This window comes from Anoplopoma fimbria, chromosome 11 (genome assembly GCF_027596085.1).
Source record: "Anoplopoma fimbria isolate UVic2021 breed Golden Eagle Sablefish chromosome 11, Afim_UVic_2022, whole genome shotgun sequence".
Lineage (NCBI taxonomy): Eukaryota > Metazoa > Chordata > Actinopteri > Perciformes > Anoplopomatidae > Anoplopoma > Anoplopoma fimbria.
The window spans coordinates 19,121,382-19,142,061 of record NC_072459.1 but is presented as its reverse complement, the minus strand read 5'-3'; the positions used below and the strand labels follow the sequence as shown (position 1 = coordinate 19,142,061).

General features: G+C 41.4%; 1 protein-coding gene across 1 annotated transcript; it reads right to left on the bottom strand.

Moving 5' to 3' along the window:
* Positions 1-1,600: 1,600 nt before the first annotated feature.
* On the bottom strand, positions 1,601-20,612 carry nfe2l1a (nfe2 like bZIP transcription factor 1a). Its single transcript, XM_054607186.1, has 9 exons — positions 20,562-20,612; positions 17,137-17,800; positions 16,857-17,036; positions 9,722-9,883; positions 7,206-7,274; positions 6,528-6,674; positions 6,235-6,406; positions 5,164-5,877; positions 1,601-5,009 (listed from the first exon to the last, which is right to left on the bottom strand). The coding sequence occupies exons 2-9, from the start codon at positions 17,416-17,418 to the stop codon at positions 3,997-3,999; spliced, it is 2,739 nt and encodes a 912-aa protein (XP_054463161.1). The 5' UTR covers positions 17,419-17,800; positions 20,562-20,612; the 3' UTR covers positions 1,601-3,996.
* Positions 20,613-20,680: the final 68 nt, after the last annotated feature.

Sequence of the window (20,680 nt, the reverse complement as noted above, 5' to 3'; positions counted from 1 at the left end):
ATGGACATAAGGGCACATCCTGTTTCAAAACGATGCAGAAAAATGAGTTCATGCATATCTTGTAGGCTAGATTATTGCAATTCCTTATTATCAGCCTACTCTGATTAATCTCTTAAGACTCTCCAGTTGATCTGACAAAATCTAAGAAAAGAGATCATTTTACTCCTGATTTAGCTTTTCTGCACTGGCTCCCTTTAAAATACAGAATAGAATTTAAAATCCTTCTCACCTACAAAGCCTTAAAGTGGTCCTATCATGCTTTTTCCCTCTTCTTTGGTGTGTTTTATATATTTTTGTACATGTAAAAGGTCCGTAGAGTGTAAAACCTGAAGTCCACTCCTAAAAGGAGTTACCCTCCCCCTCAGAAGCTCCTGAGCTGCCTGAAACGGCTCCATTGAATTATCTCCTTCACTTCCATAACTTTATGAGGTCACAATGTTACAGAAGTGACGTAAAACTCCTTCTGGCTATTTTGGCCTTCAAACAACAAAAGAGAGAGATGGAGCTGAAGTTCCGGAGGAAGAGTGTTTTTTGAAGAAAACATTTTTTTAATCACAACAGAGCGGGCTAGCTGACCAATCAGGAGCCGACTTTGCTTTCTGGAGGGAGGAGCAAGTGCTACAACGGAGCATTTCAGAAAGAGGGTGAGAAGAGGTGCTGCAGGACAGCCAGGGTGAGAAAAACAAGGAGGATTATGAGCATTAACGCATGTAAACATGTTGTAACTGTAACTTGAGATAAAAATATGCACCTGGAAAATAGCATAATAGGCCCGTTTAAATGGCCAGGGACCATCCTGTCTTAAAGAGCTAATTGTACCTTACTAAAGAGCTGGGCTCCCTGAATGCAGGGTTACTTGTGGTTCCTAGAGTATCAAAAAAGTAGTACGGGAGCCAGAGCCTTTAGTTATCAAGCTCCTCTTCTGTGGTCCCAGCTTCCAGTTTCAGTCCAGGGGGCAGACACACTCACCACTTTTAAGAGTAGGCTTAAGACCTTCCTTTTGATAAAGTATATAGTTAGGGCTGGCTCAGGTTTGCCTTGGACCAGCTCATAATTATGCTGCTATAGTCTCATACTGCTGAGGGACTTCCTAGGATACACTGAGCTCCTCTCTCCTTCTCCTCTCCCTTAAAGCTGTTTTTAGCGAGTTTTTCCCTTTTCAGTTGCGTTGGTTAATAAAACCCTAAATTAACACTTGTTAATTAAGTGTTTTTTATGGTTTACTGTTTTTTCTTTTTTACATACCAAGTAGAACTGAACACTTGACAAAACAACAATTCTGACCTTAGTACTTTGGTCCAGGTCAGGTGTTAACTTGCATGTTCTGGTAAGTCAATGAATGAGCACCTGATCATGAAAAAAACATGGTAACACAATATTTCCCAGGTTTACAAGTTGGCAGTCATCACCTGTATGCACCATCTCTAAATAGAGGGACTTAAAGCCACCAAACTGAAATGCAACTTGTCTTCATTCTTTACTGTGAGACTGTTAATGCTGATTTAAAACGAGCGGCTTCAAATGGCCACATCTGGTAGCCTCTATCTGCTATTCTGATTGTGAAGACACCAAAGAGGGAACTAAATTGACTCTGAAGAAATACAATTTATTTATTTTTATTTTTTGAATTAAAGAAGACAAGGTCCCACTTCCTTGAATACCAGCAAGCACAACAAGTAAACACTTAAACAAATAATAAAAGCTTGTTCCGTCAGTGTTAGTGATAGGCAGGTTATTATTAGTCTTCATAAATGTGAAGGACAGGATTTCCTTAGTTTCAGTCCACTGCATTTATCTGCCATTGAGGTGTCACACATTTTCTAGCCTGAAAATAATGTGTTTGTCGGAGGTCGGAGGTCTGACTACACAGTAGTTACTGTGAGCATGTTCTTCTGGCTGTGCTCATTCCTGAGAAATTCTAAATTTGCTTTGCCAACAAAACAGTTGCATGAGTTTTCATCAAAACCACTTCTTTTTAACAGAGGACATTTTGACCTACCACTCTTAAAACATTAAGGCCTGGGGTGCACCAACAAGGATTACTTTTTAAACCAGATTAAATCATGCTGCACCAAAAGTTTAAAACTAGCTCAAAGATTCATTTTGAACCTGTTTGAATCAGTTTAGTTTTTTACTCTTATCCTTAAATAAATTTCATTCTGTTGCACCAAAACTTTAAATTCCAATTTTAAATGTGATCAAGTACTATAAACACACTTTTTTTAAATGGCGGCCTTCTTGAGATACCTTTGGATCAGCCTTGTTATTTATATATTTCTAATCAGAGTTTACCAAACCATGTTTGAAATGAGTAAATCCAGATAAAAAATAAATAAAAATGAAGTGGAGCTCTGTTGCACAATAAAAAAACAGTTCTCTGTTCAGAAAAAGCAAGTTTTAGAGGCTTGTTTAAATCAAAAAAATATAAATGAATAAATTTGAGGGCTGTTAGATATGTTTGTGTGCTGTAAAAGAGGGGGAGAAGATTTAGTTCGCTCTGTATTCCTGAACTAAACATTGCATTTTTTGCTAGCTGGCAAAAGCTATGTTGGCCAAATTAATGGAGCAATATGGCCAAATAAGAGGATGTTAAAAAACGGAGTAACACAGTAAGGAAAAAAGAGACTGTTGGTATGGTTTTACTCATGTATATAAGATCTGACAACAGGTTCCAATCCTGTGTTTTGCATTTTGGTGGTGGGCGGGCTAAACCTTGAGCTACATTGGTATACAGATTCCCACCATATTATTTGAAGTACTCAATTCTACAGCTACACAGGTGTGTTGAAAATACAATAAAAAAAACAAAAAAACATTTCTGCCTAAGGCACAGGCTCAATACTATCATGCATTCAGAACATAAAAAAAAAAATTCAGTGCAGGCCCCTCTTACTCCTCAGTCAGTTAATCATATTCAGAACAGACTTATGTATTGAGTTTTCTGGTGAGTTTCAGGCCAGGTTTACACAGGTGTGAAAATGGGTGGAGCTCCAAGTGCACTATCCGCCAAATCATAGCTTATATAGCCAAATCAAAGTTTTGCTGTTTGCGAATTGTCTTTGATACCTTCAAAGTCAGTGACAAGGTCTAAAACAAGGGTCAATTTCCAGGAAAACTGCCAGACGTGAAGCCAGTCTTCATTTATTTCTGCTAATCCAAGACGTCCAGCAAATGGCCAAGGTGGCATATTTCCTCTCTCCGTCGAATTTGAACGGCTTCTGCTGGAGATGGCCGGAGAGGCTTTGGCAAATATCATGGTACGTTTTGGCAGCAGGGCAGTCTGTGGTTACTGCCCCATCTAGAAACCTGCTGAAGTGTCTTTGAGTGAGACGCCCTACCAGCTGAGGGGGGCATGATCACAACTTCCCTTTCTGTGTTTCAGCAACTCTTCCTTGATGACCCAGAGTCATTGCAGTGTCTGTGATTGTTCAGCTATATCAGCTGACAGCCAGGATCCAGCCTGCCATCAATCTGCTGTCTTGTACAGCTCAGTGTTTTCCAGCAGCATTGTGCATAGGCATTGAACAAGCATTTTAAAGTGCTGGTCCCAGGTCATCTATAGGCTGTTGTTTTCATCCCACTATGTAGTAGCAGAGATGTACCGCAGAGTGGTTTGAACTTTACAATAGATGAACCCAAGTCCTTTTCCAGTGTAGAAATTATTCATAATGAAGAATGGAGAGCAATACATCCTGGAGTAAATCATTTCTTATCACCATCATCACCATAATGATAATCACCACCTTTTTCAAAGTTCCTCTATCCATCAAGCCACCCACCATATCTTTGAATAAAAAAACGTCAGTATCAGGAGTATCCGTTTGGGTTTTTGAGGATTTTATGGTACCTTTCAGCACCTTCCACTGAGACTAGATCAAGAATTTCTGTGTACCTTCAGTAACCAGCGCATCGGTATTTCCTGCTTCTTCTGTGGTTAGATCACACTCCTGTTAATGCCCAAAGCTTCAGAAGCCAGAATATGGCTTATTCCCCTGCTCACTTCTTCTTGTCCCTCTGTTTCTTGCTGGTTTTTGCCAGCGGCAGTGCCGCCCCTTGTTGCCGTGAAGCTACCGAGACGCTACCATCGGACTCAAAATTGAGATGGAACTCCATAGCGTTCAGCGGCATTCCCTCCTTGTCCCTCAACCTGGAAAAGACATCCTGGTACAACGAACCCAGTCGTCGCTTCATTTCCTGCAGGTTCCTCAAGGCTTCCTGTTTCTCTCGGAGCAGCCGCGAACGGTAGCGCCTCAAACCTGACACATTGTCTCCCAGTTCCAACAGCACGTCAAGTTTCCTCTTTCTGCAGTTCTGGGCTGCAATTTTGTTCTTACCGCGGCGTCGTATGTCCCTGACGAGTATAAGCTGCTCCTCACTGAGCTGGTAATTGGTCAGTAGGTCATTAAACTCCTCCACTGGCAGATTAACAATCAGCTCATTGGAGAAAGGGATCTTCCGGGCTCGTGCACGTCGTTCATCCCGGCACCACATTTTGGTCTCGGAGATGTGTCTGGAAGAGGACCGGCGGTAAGGCTTGGCATTGTCATCTCGCAGGGAGGATTTGGTTGACATCTTGCCAATGGATGGAGAGGAGGCGGATGACCAGGGCTGGTTGTACGTGTGATCGTGGTCGATATGCTCCAGCCAAGGCAAGCCATTATACAGCTTGTGATCTCCATAGTTGGGAGGGAAGGGTTTCTTAACATCTTCAGGGTAACCTCCTCCGACGGCCCCCAACTCCTCCTCTTCAAGCTCCTCCTGCTTTATGGTCACCTCAACTTCCATATCTGAATCAACTAACCCTTCCTCAGCGTCTTCATCCTCAGTGTCTTCATCCTCAGCGTCTTCGTCCTCATCTTCAGAGAAGAGACTTCCCACAGCTGACATACAAGATGAAGAGGAGGTTGAGGAAGAGGAATAAGAGGAGGCCTCTGAAGCACATGGAGAAGCAGGGCTGCGGCTGAAGTCCAGAGAAAGACCAGAGTCTGAGTCTGCCTGATCTGCGCCGTCTAGGAGGAGGAAACATAGAAAGGTCAAAGTAAGCTCCAGAGTTTAATAGAACGTACTTGAGTCCAGCATTAGTATGCTCTAAAAAAAGAAAGGTACATAATTGCACATTTTGTCAGAAAACAGTTGAAGAAGGTCTGCTGAGCATTTAATTACCTTGCTGATGTGTTCTTGGTTGACCCTGATCGTCCGTGATTGCGACGCCAGAGCTTGAGACGCCAGAGCTTGACTGTTCAACATCTCTAACAGTTTCCTGTTGGGAGGCTTCACTCTCAAGGAAACCCTCCTCTTCCAGCTTGGCTGCCATTTCAGGGCTGAATCCTTCATCCAGAGCAAGGTCCAACAATCTCATCTCATCCAAGATGACATCATCCTCTAAGAGGTCACAAAGTGGGCTAGGGAGACCATCTTCGTCATCCACATCCTCCTCTTCATCGACAAGAAAGAAACTGGAGAGAGTCGTCAGAGGCTCTTGATTCATACCATTCCCCTCCGGTGATGAGGTAGAACTGGAAGGTGTCAAGTCACGTGAATGAAAGTTAGCATCAAAGCTAGGATGGTTGTCGGGATGGGGAGAAAACTGTGAACCTGGACGGCCTTCAACTGCATCCGCAAGACCTTGTGTTAGCAGATTTATGTTGAGGGTAGTCGAGTTGTCATCTGCATTTAGTCCCAAAGTGAAGTCTTCTGAAGGATCTTGGGCAAGCAGATGTGTGTGGTTTGGAATACTGTACAAGGGATTACAATTTGAGTTTCCACACAAAGTGTCCATTGTGTTTAAGGCTGAACTGTGGTCATCCAACTCTGCACTGGGTGTGAGGGGAAGCAGGGCTGTCTCCTGCTCTGGCTGCCTTGGAGATTCCCAAAAACCTAGAGACAAAGAGTGGGCATGTTTGCAAGATGTTAAGAACTGAAGGATATGCAACAGAGACTTTGGTGCCATCATTATTAGAACATTCAGGGAAAAAAAGATGTTATGGTTCTACGACAACCAGACCTTATTTAACAGTTTTAAGGTTGTCATAGTAAGTCAACTCAATCCACTGACTAAGTCTACGAGATGTGGTTGTAGCTTCGTAAACAAGTAACTGGCCCTTTTGTAAATCATTTTATTGTCCAGCTGCTGTTTCCAAGGTCAAGAATCAACCGTCAGGCTCCATTTTTGAGAAGTGTGGAAGTACTCTCTATGAAACCTTACAACAAATATCAACTTCTGAAAAGAATTACCGTGCTGCAGGGGAGCCTCCATTAAAAGGACCTCGTGCTCAGCCTCTGTCAGGCTGTCGTCATGGGCGCGACAGTTTTGGTACAGAGCTTCAGACCGAACACCCTGGAGGGTTTCAGTTTCTCTTGAATTTGGGGTGGGGGAAAATGAAGTCATCATGTCAACTTCTGTGTTCTGGAGAGGAAGGATAAACAAATTCATATTGATTTATTGTATCTTGGCTTACTCATCGTGCCATTCCATTTTAATGTATTTTGCCAAGCGTAAATTAATCTTCCTCAGTTCTCCCAGTCACCTCAGGCTCCATGATAGCCAACAGGTCCTGCCAGTGGAGCTCCAAGTCCAAGGAAGGGTTACCAGTAGGGATGATATGGGACAGCAAGGGCTCCCTGCCTGGTGGCTGAGGCTCCAGACCTCCACTTCTACCACCAACATCAAGAAACTGAAGGAAAAGTAAAAGCCTGAGTAAAAAACACCTGAGGCGTGATAAATAAACGACACAAAAATCTGAAATTCTAAAATATATTTAGATATAGATATTTCCCATCAAAACCATTCATACCGGCTGCCATGCGAGTTTGTGACAGTTGCAAACATTTTTTAATAAAAGCTTCAAATACTGTAGATTTGCGTAGGTAGAGGACCAACGACAAGGATCTTGTGGATCGTGTGTCTGAGGTAAATTGTTGTATAGCCAAAACTACTGTAAGCTATTTATTGAGTTTTCTTTTGGCTAAATGCCCTGTCTGAATTTCAGTTCCCTCTTGTCTACAATAAAAAAAACTGGATCTGGTTTTCACTGCCTGTGTGTGTGTGAAAGTACTCATGATAATAACATGAGTACTTTCAAATAATCACGCGGGGAAAAAAACCTACGGTGTGTAAAAGGCTAAGCGGGTAAAAATTGCTGTGTACTGTTCAAGGTCAAGAAGGACAAAACAGAATGGACTGAAGAAAAAAGAAGGGACTGTACCTGTTGTTCTTCTGTGACGGGAAAGGTTTCCTCCAACATCCTCAAACAATCCTGGAGGGAGAAAGAAGTCTGAAAATAGAGAGAGAGAGAGAGAGAGAAGAGTTGAGTTGCATTTGTCTTAAGGATAGTTTCTACCAGCTGGTTGACTTCTTCAGTTAAACTCATGTTTTTGCATTAGCCATGCTGGCGGTACAGCTCTAGAGATGACCATGTCGGTCAGTCAGTTGATCCAAGACTTTGCTCTTGACTGCGATATCTCAACAATGATCATATGGATTGCCATAAAACTTTGAACAGATATTTATATGTCGTTGAGCTGACCGCTCATGTTGCTTTGTGCTCTTGTGCTTGTATTGCCCCGGGGTTCTGTAGGATGTTCTTCCTTGAAGTAGTGAACTTGATGTGGAACATATCAAGGTGCTTGTCGTACAGGCTTTGCAGTATCATTTTCCGTCCACACTTTTTTAAAGTTTAAAGTTATAACAAAAAAACATCCCCTTCAGCAGATGAATGCGAAAACAAACTACACATTCGGCAGTGGTAATGGTAAATAGTAAAAGGACTTGTACTTGTATAGTTATTTTCTAGTCTTCTGACCACTCAAAGTGCTTTTACACTTCATGTCATTCCCTCATTCACACCCATTCAAACACTGATGGCAGGGGCTACTATTCAAGGTGCCACCTTGATATATTTTAATGTCAGTATGAAATACAGTATGTCAGAAAATAAACTGAAATAAGCTAGTTGTCCTCACTTTCACTTTTATTGGATCTTCCATTGGTCACACACACACATCTGTGCACGCTTTGTGTTAGAAAGTTGCGTGTAACAGGAACCCTTTGTGTGCCTCCAATGCTTTACAAATTCTGCTGAGCTGGAAGCAATCCTGCATTTAAAAATGATGCGTCTAGCTCAGATTCCAAGCATGACAGACGCCACAGCAGCAGGAGACAGACCTTCAGCTAGTGATCTGTCGCAACAGGTATTCAGTCAGCGCTGGTAGTCTGATACTGGGGGACAACCCTGACTCCCAGCTGGATCAGCAAATTTTCTGTTGCTGCTATCACAAAGGTTAGACCCAGCGCTCCACCAGCCTGCTGCAACTCCTGGTGCTGGCTGAATGCTAGTTGCTACAGCTAACCGTTACCTGGAGGCCTGTCTCTCGGAGCACTCACCCAGCCTCCTCCTGGCTAAGTATTGCCCTGGTGGCAGTGAGGACGAAACAGGAATACATGTAGTTTTTCGCTCATTTCTGCAAATTTGTATTTAATTTAATAAGCAAACCATCAAAATGCACACCGACCATGGATGTATTATTAACAAGCCTTCGGGCAGCTTTACTTCTTTGTCCTCCCACATTGGACTGAGGACAGACTCTCGAAGAACAATTGGTATTACAAGACAGGACGGGCCGGGTCGGGGCTAGCTTATTTTCATAGATATCTCTTTTGAGATATCTCCTTCAACACTGTAACCTCTTCACCTTCTGTTGACAATGTTAGTTAATTTAATCAAAGTTTAAAATCTCAATTTCTGGAAATGTACATTGCACTTTTAAGGCCAATATTGGTCCTGAGGAATTTGGGCTGAAATGCAGTCAGTCACTTTTTAGCTGAAGTCAAATTCTCCATCAAGCTCTCTTAATTGTATTCTTCACACAACTACTGCTGTCACCTTTTGTGTGTATACCAGAGTGCAACACTCTGAATGAGAAACTGATGAAAGTGTGTGCTGTTATACCCATTTCATGCCTTTGCACACTGGGGGGGTCAATTTCTTGCGATCAATCTGCACAGCGATATATTTTTCCGAACTGTTGTTTTTGTCATAAGCACTTTCACACAGAATACAAACGAGGCCGGATGACATATGGTAAAACCTTCCTTTTAAAGGTGCCACATACGAGATTGGGTGCATTTCTATTGCCTCTCAACATGAAGACGACTGAGCTGGAGGCTCCCGGCTAACGGAGCGAACAGCTCTAACAGTGCTAACAGTGCAAAAGTGCTGAGGTGAATATTAAGTTAGCATCATTAAAGAGTTTTAAACAGTCTAACATTTTGGGGAATGATAAACAATTCCAGTGCTAATTAGTGCGCTTTAAATGTGCTGGGTGGATTTTTTTTTCACCTGTTTTAAGTCTTTATGCTAGGCTAACTGGCTGCTGGTTCATCTAAAATACTTACCATGAACACATTTATGTTTTCCAAAATGTCTATTCTTTTAACTATACTTTGTGGGATTTTTGAGAACTTTTTTAAAGTTTACTGTACTACAAGGCTGTGGCCATGTGAGACTGTTAAACTCACTACAAACTGTACCAAATTTAAAGGCAACCATCCAGTAGTTTTGTGATATTTTAACCTGGACCAAAGCGTTAGTGAAACTGGCCAATTTTATGAAAATTGAAGTATTCAGTGTGTCTTCCCAAATGTTGTTATATTCACTGGAGTAAGCACATGAAATGCTGTGAGATTTAAATAACAGTAAATCAGAGTCTTACTACGTCTTACCTGGTCTCCTTCATTCTGAGCTAGCTCTCGGTTGTTAGCACGGCTGAAGGAACCTCCAAGTCTTCCTCTTCCCTCTGTCCTCCCTCCCAGGTGTTCCAACTCCTCTTCCTCTCCTGGCTCCTCCAGAGTGCCACCGTGATGGAGAACATCATCCGTTTCTTCCTGGTTGCAGAGACAAAGAGGAAGAACAATGGAGTCAGAGGAGCCATTATGCCACAGGGATTCTGAAAACTCTCCCAAGCGCCTTAACACATCATGTTCACTACTGTATTGTCTCTATAGAAAGGCCGCAGTGGTTGTAAAGAGATGTGATAACCACTACACGACTCAGTTTCAAGATACGTGACTTTTTATTGGGTTTTGGGCCACTTTGGGGCAATGGAACTTCACCAGTAACTTCCTGGAGTACCTGCTGGTTGCTTGGCAACTGGCCTTGGCCAAGACATAGTCCAGTACATAACGCAACCGTAAATTGTCTTTACTGGAATAAGCCGCAACCGTCAGGATTTTGTCATAAATAATCAGCCATAATATGCAATAAAATATGATAATGACAACAATTATTTTACTAGCAACTCCAGCTTCCATGTGGCTTTGACAAAGTGCCAGTAGCTAGGCCTCATGGGACATGTTGTGTTGGAGTTGATCACATTTTGGTGGGTGGTATTTTTCATATACACCCCTCTTCCTAACGGTACACTCAAAATAAAGGAAAAAATGTTCGATGGTCATATATAAATATGTTTAATGTATCATGTTTTGGACATAAATTTGACATTTGCTATTAGCTAGTGGAAAGACTTACCTAGGCACATAAGGTTTCGGTATAGAACAAGTATTCTTATTTTGATTTTTGCCTTTATGGCCACTATATGATGGGACACAGATTTAACAGAAACAGATAGTGAAGCAGTGAAGACTTCACCATGCTAACCACTGGAGGAGTATAATGCTGCCAGCCTGTATGTACGGAACGTAAAGTCTCCTGTTAAACCCAGAGACAGACAGCTAGGCTCAGAATAGCTTTAACATTCTCCTGACTTGGCTGGGGGCTTACAGACAAACCCGGAGACCCTCAACAGCTGGCCGGCAAGGACACGTATGTAGCTTTGAACATAAATGGGTCAGACCTGTGCACATATCCCTTACTTCACTACATGAGTGCAACCGAGGGCCAAAGTGTCATGCTGGGGTGAGAGACAGCATAGTTTAATGAACTGAAGGGCCACATGAAATATGTATAGCCGTGACCTCAGGCAAGTCAAGTGCATTTGAATAGCCCTCCACTATAGTAACATCTCAAAAGATGTCACAGATTCTTGAATAAAGACATGCTCTGAACAATACTAACTTCTCTCCAGCCACCTCCGACGGTGGGACCCATCTCCATCGACCCTTGTTGGAAAATCACTAATTTAAATCAGGTGAAAATGTGTATTGTGCTTCCTTATCAATAAATATGTTTACATGTTTCTGTATTAAGTTGCGCAGTACTACTTTATCGTGCTTATCGTTATTGAGCGTATATTTAATACATGGTGTCAGCTGCAACACGACGTTCAACAATAACACCGGGGTAAACAATACAACCTTAATATTTTGATACAACTGTAACTTATGAAGTAAGGTAACTTAACGTTAAGCAGCAATTCACTTGTACTGACATAAGAGTTCACTAAAATTAGCTAACGTTATGCTTACGTTATCTATTACATTATGCTAACATTATCTAAGCTAATGCATTCAGCAAACTAACATTAACACAACAACAACAACAACGGGGTAGAAATAACAAAAAGCTTAATGTAATCATTTCAGTTAACGTTAGTTTGCTAACAACATTAGCATACCTAGCTAACGTAAGGGAACTCATAGGTTTGTTATCCATCTCCATCCAGATGCCAAAAAATGTATTATTGCAGAAATATTTTGACCATTTTTTTACAATTCTGGAGTGGTCAAAGACGGTTTGTACCATGAAATGGTATCAACCCAAAAAAGTTGCTGCAACAACTTTTGAGACATAATTGAGCACGGGATTGCCCTTCCTATACTTCCATCCCAATGTTTGAAGCCCTTATTCACTCCAAACTTTCAACATTTGAATTGGCCCCAAACCAAAGCACATTGGGCCTGAAGCAAGACCCACTCGTACAAACAGAGCTCTTAAGGGCTTATGAGAAAAACTTTAAAATAACTTTGACATTCACCAACTTTCTTGAATTTTGGAAAAATGAAGGTCTGAACACATTTTAGGCGTGGTCCAGACCTGTGGTAAGAGTCATGTGCAATTAGTCCGCTGTTATCAGAGTCTACTTTTTTCACTAATTGATTCCATATCTGATACCTTTGAAGTAATTTTGAGTTTGGAAACCCCTATATAAAACATTTCATTACTTACAATTCTAAATGACAATTCTAAATGACTTCATATAGCCTAACAATATCACATTTCATTTAAAATGGCTATCAATGCAAATATATAACACTGCAATATCAATAAGAAAATCTTAAATTATTTAATTCTGCTACTGACGCTGTTTCAAATTATAACCTCACCTTTATGGATTTCTAAAAGCACAACTTAAATATAGGACTATTGGGGCATTAATCATACTTATTTACAATTCTCGAGAAAATGCGCTCATTTACGAACAGGTGGCATTCATCAGGTTTAGCTGCCTATATACTCAGTTATCTGATATTAGGAGCAGTTGCTGAATCTGACCTGGCTCACTCGTTCAGTTAAAGTACAGAACGTTTGGATAAGAATACGCACAAGGGCCTGCATGAGGTCCTTGTTTTGTAACAGATTTATGACTGAAAAAACTTGACACAGTAACAAGCTGCATCTCAAATTACTCTTCAGGTCCCCAGCTTTTTAGACGATGTATCCACTTCTATGTGGCACATTCTGTTGATTTATCTCCCCCATTTTTAATAAGTGCACACTGCTGTGTAACAAAGCCAAAGTTAGCACTTCATGCATTTGCATGCACTTGTTTACATGCATGCTTGTGCGTGTGTGTGTGTGTGTGTGTGTGTGTGTGTGTGTGTGTGTGTGTGTGTGTGTGTGTGTGTTGATGCAGTAAACAGAAGAGATTGCAAAACTGAAGCGGTGCTGAATGTGTGTCAGGTCGCAATGACCTGCGATCAGGTTTCAAAACAAGCCAGTCGGCACAAGCTAATAAAGTGCTGTGTGTGTGTGTGTTTGTGTGTACCAGAGCCATTTCATACACAGGAAGAATTCAAAAACAATGTTGCATTCACTTTCCGATTGATGAAAAGAATGAGGCGGTCCGGCATATTTATATAGATCTCTATGTGTTATAACAAGTTTGTAATGTCCTGTGTGTGTGTGTGTGTGTGTGTGTGTGTGTGTGTGTGTGTGTGTGTGTGTGTGTGTGTGTGTGTGTGTGTGTGTGTGTGTGTGTGTGTGTGCTGAAAATAAATCAAAAACATTTAACAAAACACATGTCTCAGGTAACAAACTGAATCTCAGCTGATCCCTGGGTTAATAAAGTGACTCTCAGTCAATGGGAGCAGATTTACACAAAAAAAGCAGTGTCTGAGCATCTTTGTTTTTTTTTTGCCGTCAATAAAGACAAATGGAGTGTAAGGTCTTGTTCTACACGATTGCGACATGTCCATTTCAAAAAGAATTGATGGAATCTTCCACCTTTAAGCATGTTAACATGCAATAAAGCAGCTGCAGGTGACATAAAAAAAATTGTCAGATGTGATTTCATCAGTCTGTCAACGATACCATAACTGGCAAAATGTGTAGATATTATTGATACATTATGAATAATAACTGAGTCCTGTCAAATATTCCTCTATCAAATACTAAACAAGTTTACTCCTAAATCAAAGTCTCTAACTGACTAGTTTAAGACACAGAAACCCAGTAAGGCCTCAACAACCAGCTACTGCATCATTTAATCTGATTCTGTGGGTAAAAAGGCCTTTACACACCAGGACTATTATGTGCAATTATTCGTAGGTTAATATATATTTTTTTAAACTGTTTACCAGAGGAAACGCAAATAGCTTAAAGCATCTTTGCTTAAAGGAAACTCTATAAATTAGCGTACAGTAGCTTAGGCTATATAACTTTTTACCTCAGAGAGACTGCCAGAAGCTGCTCAGGGTCAAAAGGATCCTGGTAGTTAATATTCTGCTGGCGTGAATCTATTCTAAACTTTGAATCGCTGCTTGTATGCATTGCAAAGTATTTCGCATTTTTGTTTTTTGGTGTTAATTTGTCATTCCCCCGCCCCATGTTTATCGGCCACAAATACAAGCCTGGTGCTTCGTGCTATATGCTAATATACTCAAAATGACAATGCTAACATAACGATGTTTTGTGAACCTCATGGCGGCACTAGACAAAAAGTCATTGGGATGCATCTTCTGCAGACCGAAGAACGCCTGTACGAGATTTCATGGCAATCCATCCAATAGTTGTTGTGACTTTAATCAGGACCAAAGTGGTTGACCAACAGACTGACAATGTTTACCCTAAAATCTCTTTTTTTTTTTATTACAATTTGCTAAATGCACCAAATCAGAAACAAACTGTGGATTTATTCAAATCGTCCCGCATTTATAAATGTGCAATGGAGTGCTAAATGATGACGTATTTTTGTAGGCCAAACTCGGAAGTTAGCACTGCACTGGTTCCCTCTACAAAAAGTCAATCACATTAGCTACAAACGAACTACGAAGTCAAAATTAATCCACAACGAGGCAATGAAGGTGGACTAGTCATTTAGTGTAAATTCATTTAGCCAGTTGATAGCAACCGCCTTTTTTAAGAAACCTAAAAGTGCCTACATTCACAAAAGGTATACAGTGGGGGAAATAATTATTTGATCCCTTGCCGATTTTGTAAGTTTGCCCACTGACAAAGAAATGAACGATCTATAATTGTTATGGTAGGTTTATTTTAACATTAAGAGACAGAATATCAAAAAAAAAAATCCAGAAAATCACATTATATAAAAGTTATAAATTTTGATTTGCATTTGATCCGACAGCCAGGTAATGTATGTGTGCTTAAGTCTGTCTCATGGGCCAAAGCTTGACCGGGCACGTCTGAGATGTTGCCATTAATGTTCATGCAGGCTGAAACAAGGGAGTCAGAGCTGCCACCCAGATCAGTAGATCCTCAGCAAATTCCCCTTTCCTCTGTTGGCTAACTAGTAGATAAATAGTTCTAGAAAATACTTGTTTTCACTTTCTTTTATGAGAGTGAGACAAGATGACAGATGCATTATCTTGTGTCTCTGTGCTACATGTGATCAGCCTTCTTTAGCACAACAACTGGAAGAGTTGGAAAACAACCACCTTGCTCCCGACCAGCAGCTCTAAATCTCATTGCTTAACATAATGATCTTGTTTACAACATAGACAAACCCTGACATGAACGGATACTTCAGGTGCCTTTTAAAGCAGTGTAAGTCATTTCTTTTGGGCCTCTTCAGGGGAATAAAAACAACACTGATATGTTATCACTATAAAGTTGTTGTGGCCAAAGAGTTGAGAAGACATGAGGCAACCTTAGCATTTATTCAGTGTTGTGTTTCTGGCCAGTTGACAAACACAAGTCGAGTATTCACTCTCTTTTAGCTCTGTTTTGTTCTCCACCAACTCACGAAAAAAATATCTGCCTTTTTTTAGCTTCTTTTTGCAGAACTTGGAGCTTTTTCACTGAAAACCGCAGCGACCAAAAGAGACACAATGAGAGTGGTGAGAGAAACCGTTATATCCATCTCTGCTCTCAGCAAAGCCACCAGACTCCCTTGAAAAAAAGCTGTATTTTTTCCTGGCGAATCACAGGAGTAAAAAATTACAGTTTTTTCAATACAGTGTGGTGGCTCTTGCTGCAGCATAGAAAACTTCTTCAGTTCCGATCGGAAACACTTCAAGGTAAACTGGCAAAAACATTCTAAATATAGCGCACACTTAAAACGGACTGTTTTGTTTTTTAGGTGGGCCTTTCTTTCTAATGGCTAAAGTACGTTTGGCTGCTGCCCCCGTACCCCCGTCTGCTTCTCCAGGTTATCTACTATTGCTGACTATTGAACAGTACCTCATACAACCCCACTCAAAAACATCCAAACTATCCCTTTAAGTTTGAAGGAAGTAGGTTACTTCATACAACCAGCAGTAATCAGGTGACTGAGGTGTAAGCACATAGACTGACTGTAAAGCTCTGCGTCTCCCAGGCTACTGCTCCTGTTTATGTGTGCTTATTTAAAAGGTGTATTCTCTCCAGCAGGATGTTCCAACTGTATTTCAACTGTACGGATGGTATTGCTTCATTTCCTGGCTGTGGTTAGGTGAGGTTTCCTGCTGACTCATCTAGCTCTGACTCACAATCTCACATGACATAACTCTCAGTTTTGGTGAGAGCCACAACAAAAAACAGCACTGTCATCCCCCTACACTGATGCATATGATTTATAAATACTTATTTCAACTGCTACTTTTGTGGCATGAGGGTAGGTCAGTGGTCTTCCAACAGACTTGGGAGTGGCTCAATATCAGCTGTTGAAACCAAATGATTTTGACTTTCTAGGAGCAACTCCTTTATATTTTAATATCAGTTCCGGACTGCACTAATCGGACTGCACATGAGCTCTTGTTAAAAGAACAAGTAAGTAGGAACTAACTTTCTACTAGTAAAAACTAGTTTGTTTCAAGCAGACCATTGGTTGGAAAAAAACTTTCATGAGGTGAAAGGCAACAACTTTTGTCTTTAAGCTCTAACAGCAGTTGTGAAACCAGTCAAATGGTGCATGAACTAGGATTTTTGCTCTTGATCTCACAGGGTTATGGCATGGACAAAGGTCAACAGAGATTGATGATCTGAGGTAAACATAACCATGTCCACCCTACCTGAACTGAGCTCCAAAGCTCTGTATTAAAATATATTTTCTCTTGTGGGAATCAAATCTATATTAGCATTTCAAAATGTTTAAAATGCAAAGGTTCCTATACTGATTTACTATTAAATATGGCCGGTAGTCCGATTAAGTAGTTTCAGTCTTGACCAAATTGTGAGGATACTCAAGAACAAGCTAAAACACAAATCCTAAATGTTGTTTAGCAGAAAATGAATCCGCTGTACCTCTTTATCGTCCTCCTCTTCTTCCTGCTGGGTACCAAGTCCATCTCTGGATTCCACAGGCAGGGCAGTGCGGTCTCTTTCTACCCCAACTGGTGCTCTTTCCAGTAGGTCTGGACATACCATGGGAAGAGGATCCGGCTCCCGCTGGACCAGCCATGTCTCCAGCTCTGCATGAGGAACCTGTGGACAAGGTATGATGAGATAGGGGGTTGGTGGAAAATTCGGATTCCATCTCACTGGGACCATTCGGATAAAGATGGAAATGGACATGTTTCCCCACCTGTAGTCTGTCCAGAGAGCGGACCCAGCCCAGCAGCCTTCGCGTTGTGAAGAAGCCGTCCAGGTCCACGCTCTTGGGGTGCAGGTCGTGGCCGTCCCCCAGGCGGTTGCGGAGGTTGTGGAACTGGGTCTGGGTGAGCGCCGAGCTTGGCCCCAGGATCATCTCGTTCCAGGAGGGAGGCAGGTGAGGCTCCAGTCCCACGTCGACCCTCACCCCACACAGGCTGAGCAGGATGGCCACCTGGATGAGGCCCTCCGTGAAGTACTTCTTCAGGTTCAGCATGGTCTTTGGTTTGTCAGAGGACGTGCAAAGAGTCCGAAGCTCAGCTCAGTCACCACCACAAGGGGTGTCTGGGCTGTCTTTGTGGTAAGTCCCAAGAAGATCTGTCAGGCACTGCTGACCTCCCCGAGGAAGGGGAAGAGCTCGAAAGAAAAAACCTCTGGGTCCCCAAAAGAATGTCCTTGGTACCCTAAATAACCTGGTTGGGAAATTCTTTACTTTCCCTCTCTTAAATTATAATGTAAAAATTGCTCTGGTAGGGAAGACTTACAAGGTTTCACCTAACTGCTCCGTTGGAGCTGCTAAGTGTAAAAGAGGGAATTATTTTACAGGTTGATCCGAAAAAACCTCTTGTTGCTCTTCAAGGAAAACTTCACACAACTTCCTGTTAATGAAAGAGAGAGAGAGAGCAGCTTACTTCAGAGCAGAAGAATGACGACACAGGACAATATTACACAGGTTAAAGCAAATATCATTTGTGATGTTAATATACTTGATGTATTGAACTCAGTATAAAGGCCTGAAATTAAAGGTTAAATCCATCTGCTTTCTTTTCGGGGTTTTTCAAATGGAAACGCTAACTAGGCTGTTAGCAAAAAGCAGTGACGTAGGTTACCAAAGTAAGCTTATCATAAGGTAATGTGAACACTAGCACTAGCTGAGTCAACGTTAGCAGTGCCAATTTTTTTGTTATGGGGTAGCATGGGGGCAATAGAACAACTTTAGTACCCCAGATAGGACTGTCAGCAGCAGCAGAAACACTTATTTTAACCACCTTAAAAAAACAACCTGCTTAAAAAATCTTAAGTAATGTGCGCTATATTTAGAATATTTTCTCCACTTAATTTGCAGTCAGGCAGCCCTTTCCATCGGGCAACTTAATACGTTATGTAAGCCACAAGACTTCATTGACAAAAACATTCATTTTACTTTGGAGTTACTGGTCTACCGCTGCATCGATCTGTTAGTTATTTGCCAGGAAGATCCTGCGATCAGTCGCTTGTGTGCGTTCACGCACCCGCACAATTTTGCGCTGCAATAAACTGCATTATATTTTGAGTGGGTAGCTGAGTACTTAACACTTTTAGTATTTTTGACGGTGTGTTTAGCTAACAGTTAACTGAGCTACCAGCAAACACACTGCTGAGTACATCGCCTGCCACTCAGCTAAGCAGGCAGATACCTTGCTAAGTCTAATTTTGTTTTGGGCTACATTGTATGACATGTCTTCTACGACAGCTTGGAGTCGATCGCTTGCATACACCGCCGCTTGTTTTTTAGTTTATACAAAGTGGGTTTTATGACGCTTTACCCTATTTGTGTCTTGACGAGAGGGTTAGCCAAATTGGGGTTGTATTAATTTAATCACACAACACAGCAGTGGTCGTTGTAGACACACATGGCAGAGAGCTGCACTCTACCGCTTGCACATTTCTAGTTGCTAATAGGACCTGCTTTAGCACAATAGGAGCCCCACCACTGTACTGGAGATAATAATAACGACACTAAAGTTATCAGAGCTAATCTTACATTGTCAGTGCAGGCTGACCTGCTGAGAGGCAGCGGTTAAGAGGGTTGACAGTTTGTGTGACGAGATAAGGCTGACAGACGGGGCGGTATCACTGCTCTCTATCTCTCTCTCACTCTTTTTCTCTATCTCTCTCTCTTCCTGAGTAACTTCGACCTACTTCTAGAAAGGGTTTGGTAACCACCTGCCCGCCCCACACTGCCTTGGTTTACTCACTGCAGCCGCATGATGTAATTGGCAGTGTTTGCCTGGAAAACCCCCCTCTCCCTGTCTCCTCCCTCCCTTTGTGCTAACTTGTTGACAGAGGCTGCAGTGGAACAGCTGACTGGAACTTTTAAGCACCACCTTTAAGAACCAGAGATAGACCCAGCTTGTTCATTAGGCTTGTTTTTGTTGTTGTTTTGTCTGCTTACATTGTGTGCATTTTGTTTATTCCTGTCAGTGTGTTTTAATGAACTAATGGAAACAAAAACTAAAAGACCATCTTGGTCTTGATTTTCCATCTTGGTAAATATTAAAGTTATATTACATTCTATATTCTATTAATGTTAAACTATTTCCTGGCTCCAGACCTTTGTATCCACCCACTCTGGTCCAACATTAATGCCATATAAACCACCAGGCAGTGTGATAGTGCAGCCTGTTGTGTTGTGTCATAGGCTGCTTCAGCTTGTGGTGTAACAGTGATGGGTGTGGAAATATCCATGTTACTCAAAGAACTGTACTTCAAGGATCAAAGTAAACATACTCAAAAGTGCCCCCTGTGTGTGTTGTACTATTGCAGATTATTATTATTATTATTACTACAGGTGCATTAATGTGTCAGTAGCATGCTATTGTTGTAGTTGGTGGAGGTGAAGTTAATTATATTTTTTCTATTTACTGAGACTAGAATAATCTGTAACATTGCATCATATGATCTTATGACCTCATTGTGTTTTATATACAATTTGTAAATGAATTAAAGCTGTCAGATAAGTGTTGTGGAGTAAAAGTACAATATTCACAACTGTATTGCAGTGCAGTGACCGTATCATCAAATTAAAAGTCAAGTACAAGTATCACAAATTGGCACTGTCCTACACGAGCACGCCATGCATTGATATTAGTCTGTAATGTAAAGTACAAATATTCTCTAGTCCATTTAAATGCATTATTACATGGTGATCGTGTTCCCTGATGGCCCCCGTGTGAGCATATGAAGGATAGCAAGCTGTAGATGAGCTGGAGCAACAGATTACACAATGTTTTCATCCCTGATACTGATCACATATTCATGAGGAGGAAGCTTCAGAAATATCACGCAACGTTTGGACAACATGTTTTTTTTTTTTTTTTTTTTTTTTTTTAAATAAACCGCTCTGTTGAAAGTAAACACACAGTCACTAGACTGGAACGGCACAATATAGAAATGTTATTATAGAAACATAACAGGGCTATTATAGTGATTCAACTCGCGATTAAATATTAATAAATCACTTCTGAACAACTGCTACAGAACAAAGCCTTAAGGAGCAGATCTCTTCCAGGATGCGTTCATGACAAAGCGCTGTTTGTTCAATCATCTTACAGTTATTAATAATATCATAATAATCATGATCATCGGTATGTGTCTTACCAGTTCAGAGTGTTCAGCAGTGCGTACTACTCTGTCCCGGTTTCAGTCTGCTCTCCGGTTCCGCCGGGAGGGTGTGGGACTATTTAAAGCGACACCCAGTGATGACGTAGAAGCGCTCC

Excerpts from the sequence above, each read along its gene's own strand:
- nfe2l1a (XM_054607186.1), bottom strand. The coding sequence starts at position 17,418 with ATGCTGAACCTGAAGAAGTACTTCACGGAGGGCCTCATCCAGGTGGCC. Across the intron at positions 7,275-9,721 it reads CTCAGAATGAAGGAGACCAG|ACTTCTTTCTCCCTCCAGGA; the intron begins GTAAGACGTAGT and ends CTCTATTTTCAG. Across the intron at positions 5,878-6,234 it reads GGAGGCTCCCCTGCAGCACG|GTTTTTGGGAATCTCCAAGG; the intron begins GTAATTCTTTTC and ends CTTTGTCTCTAG.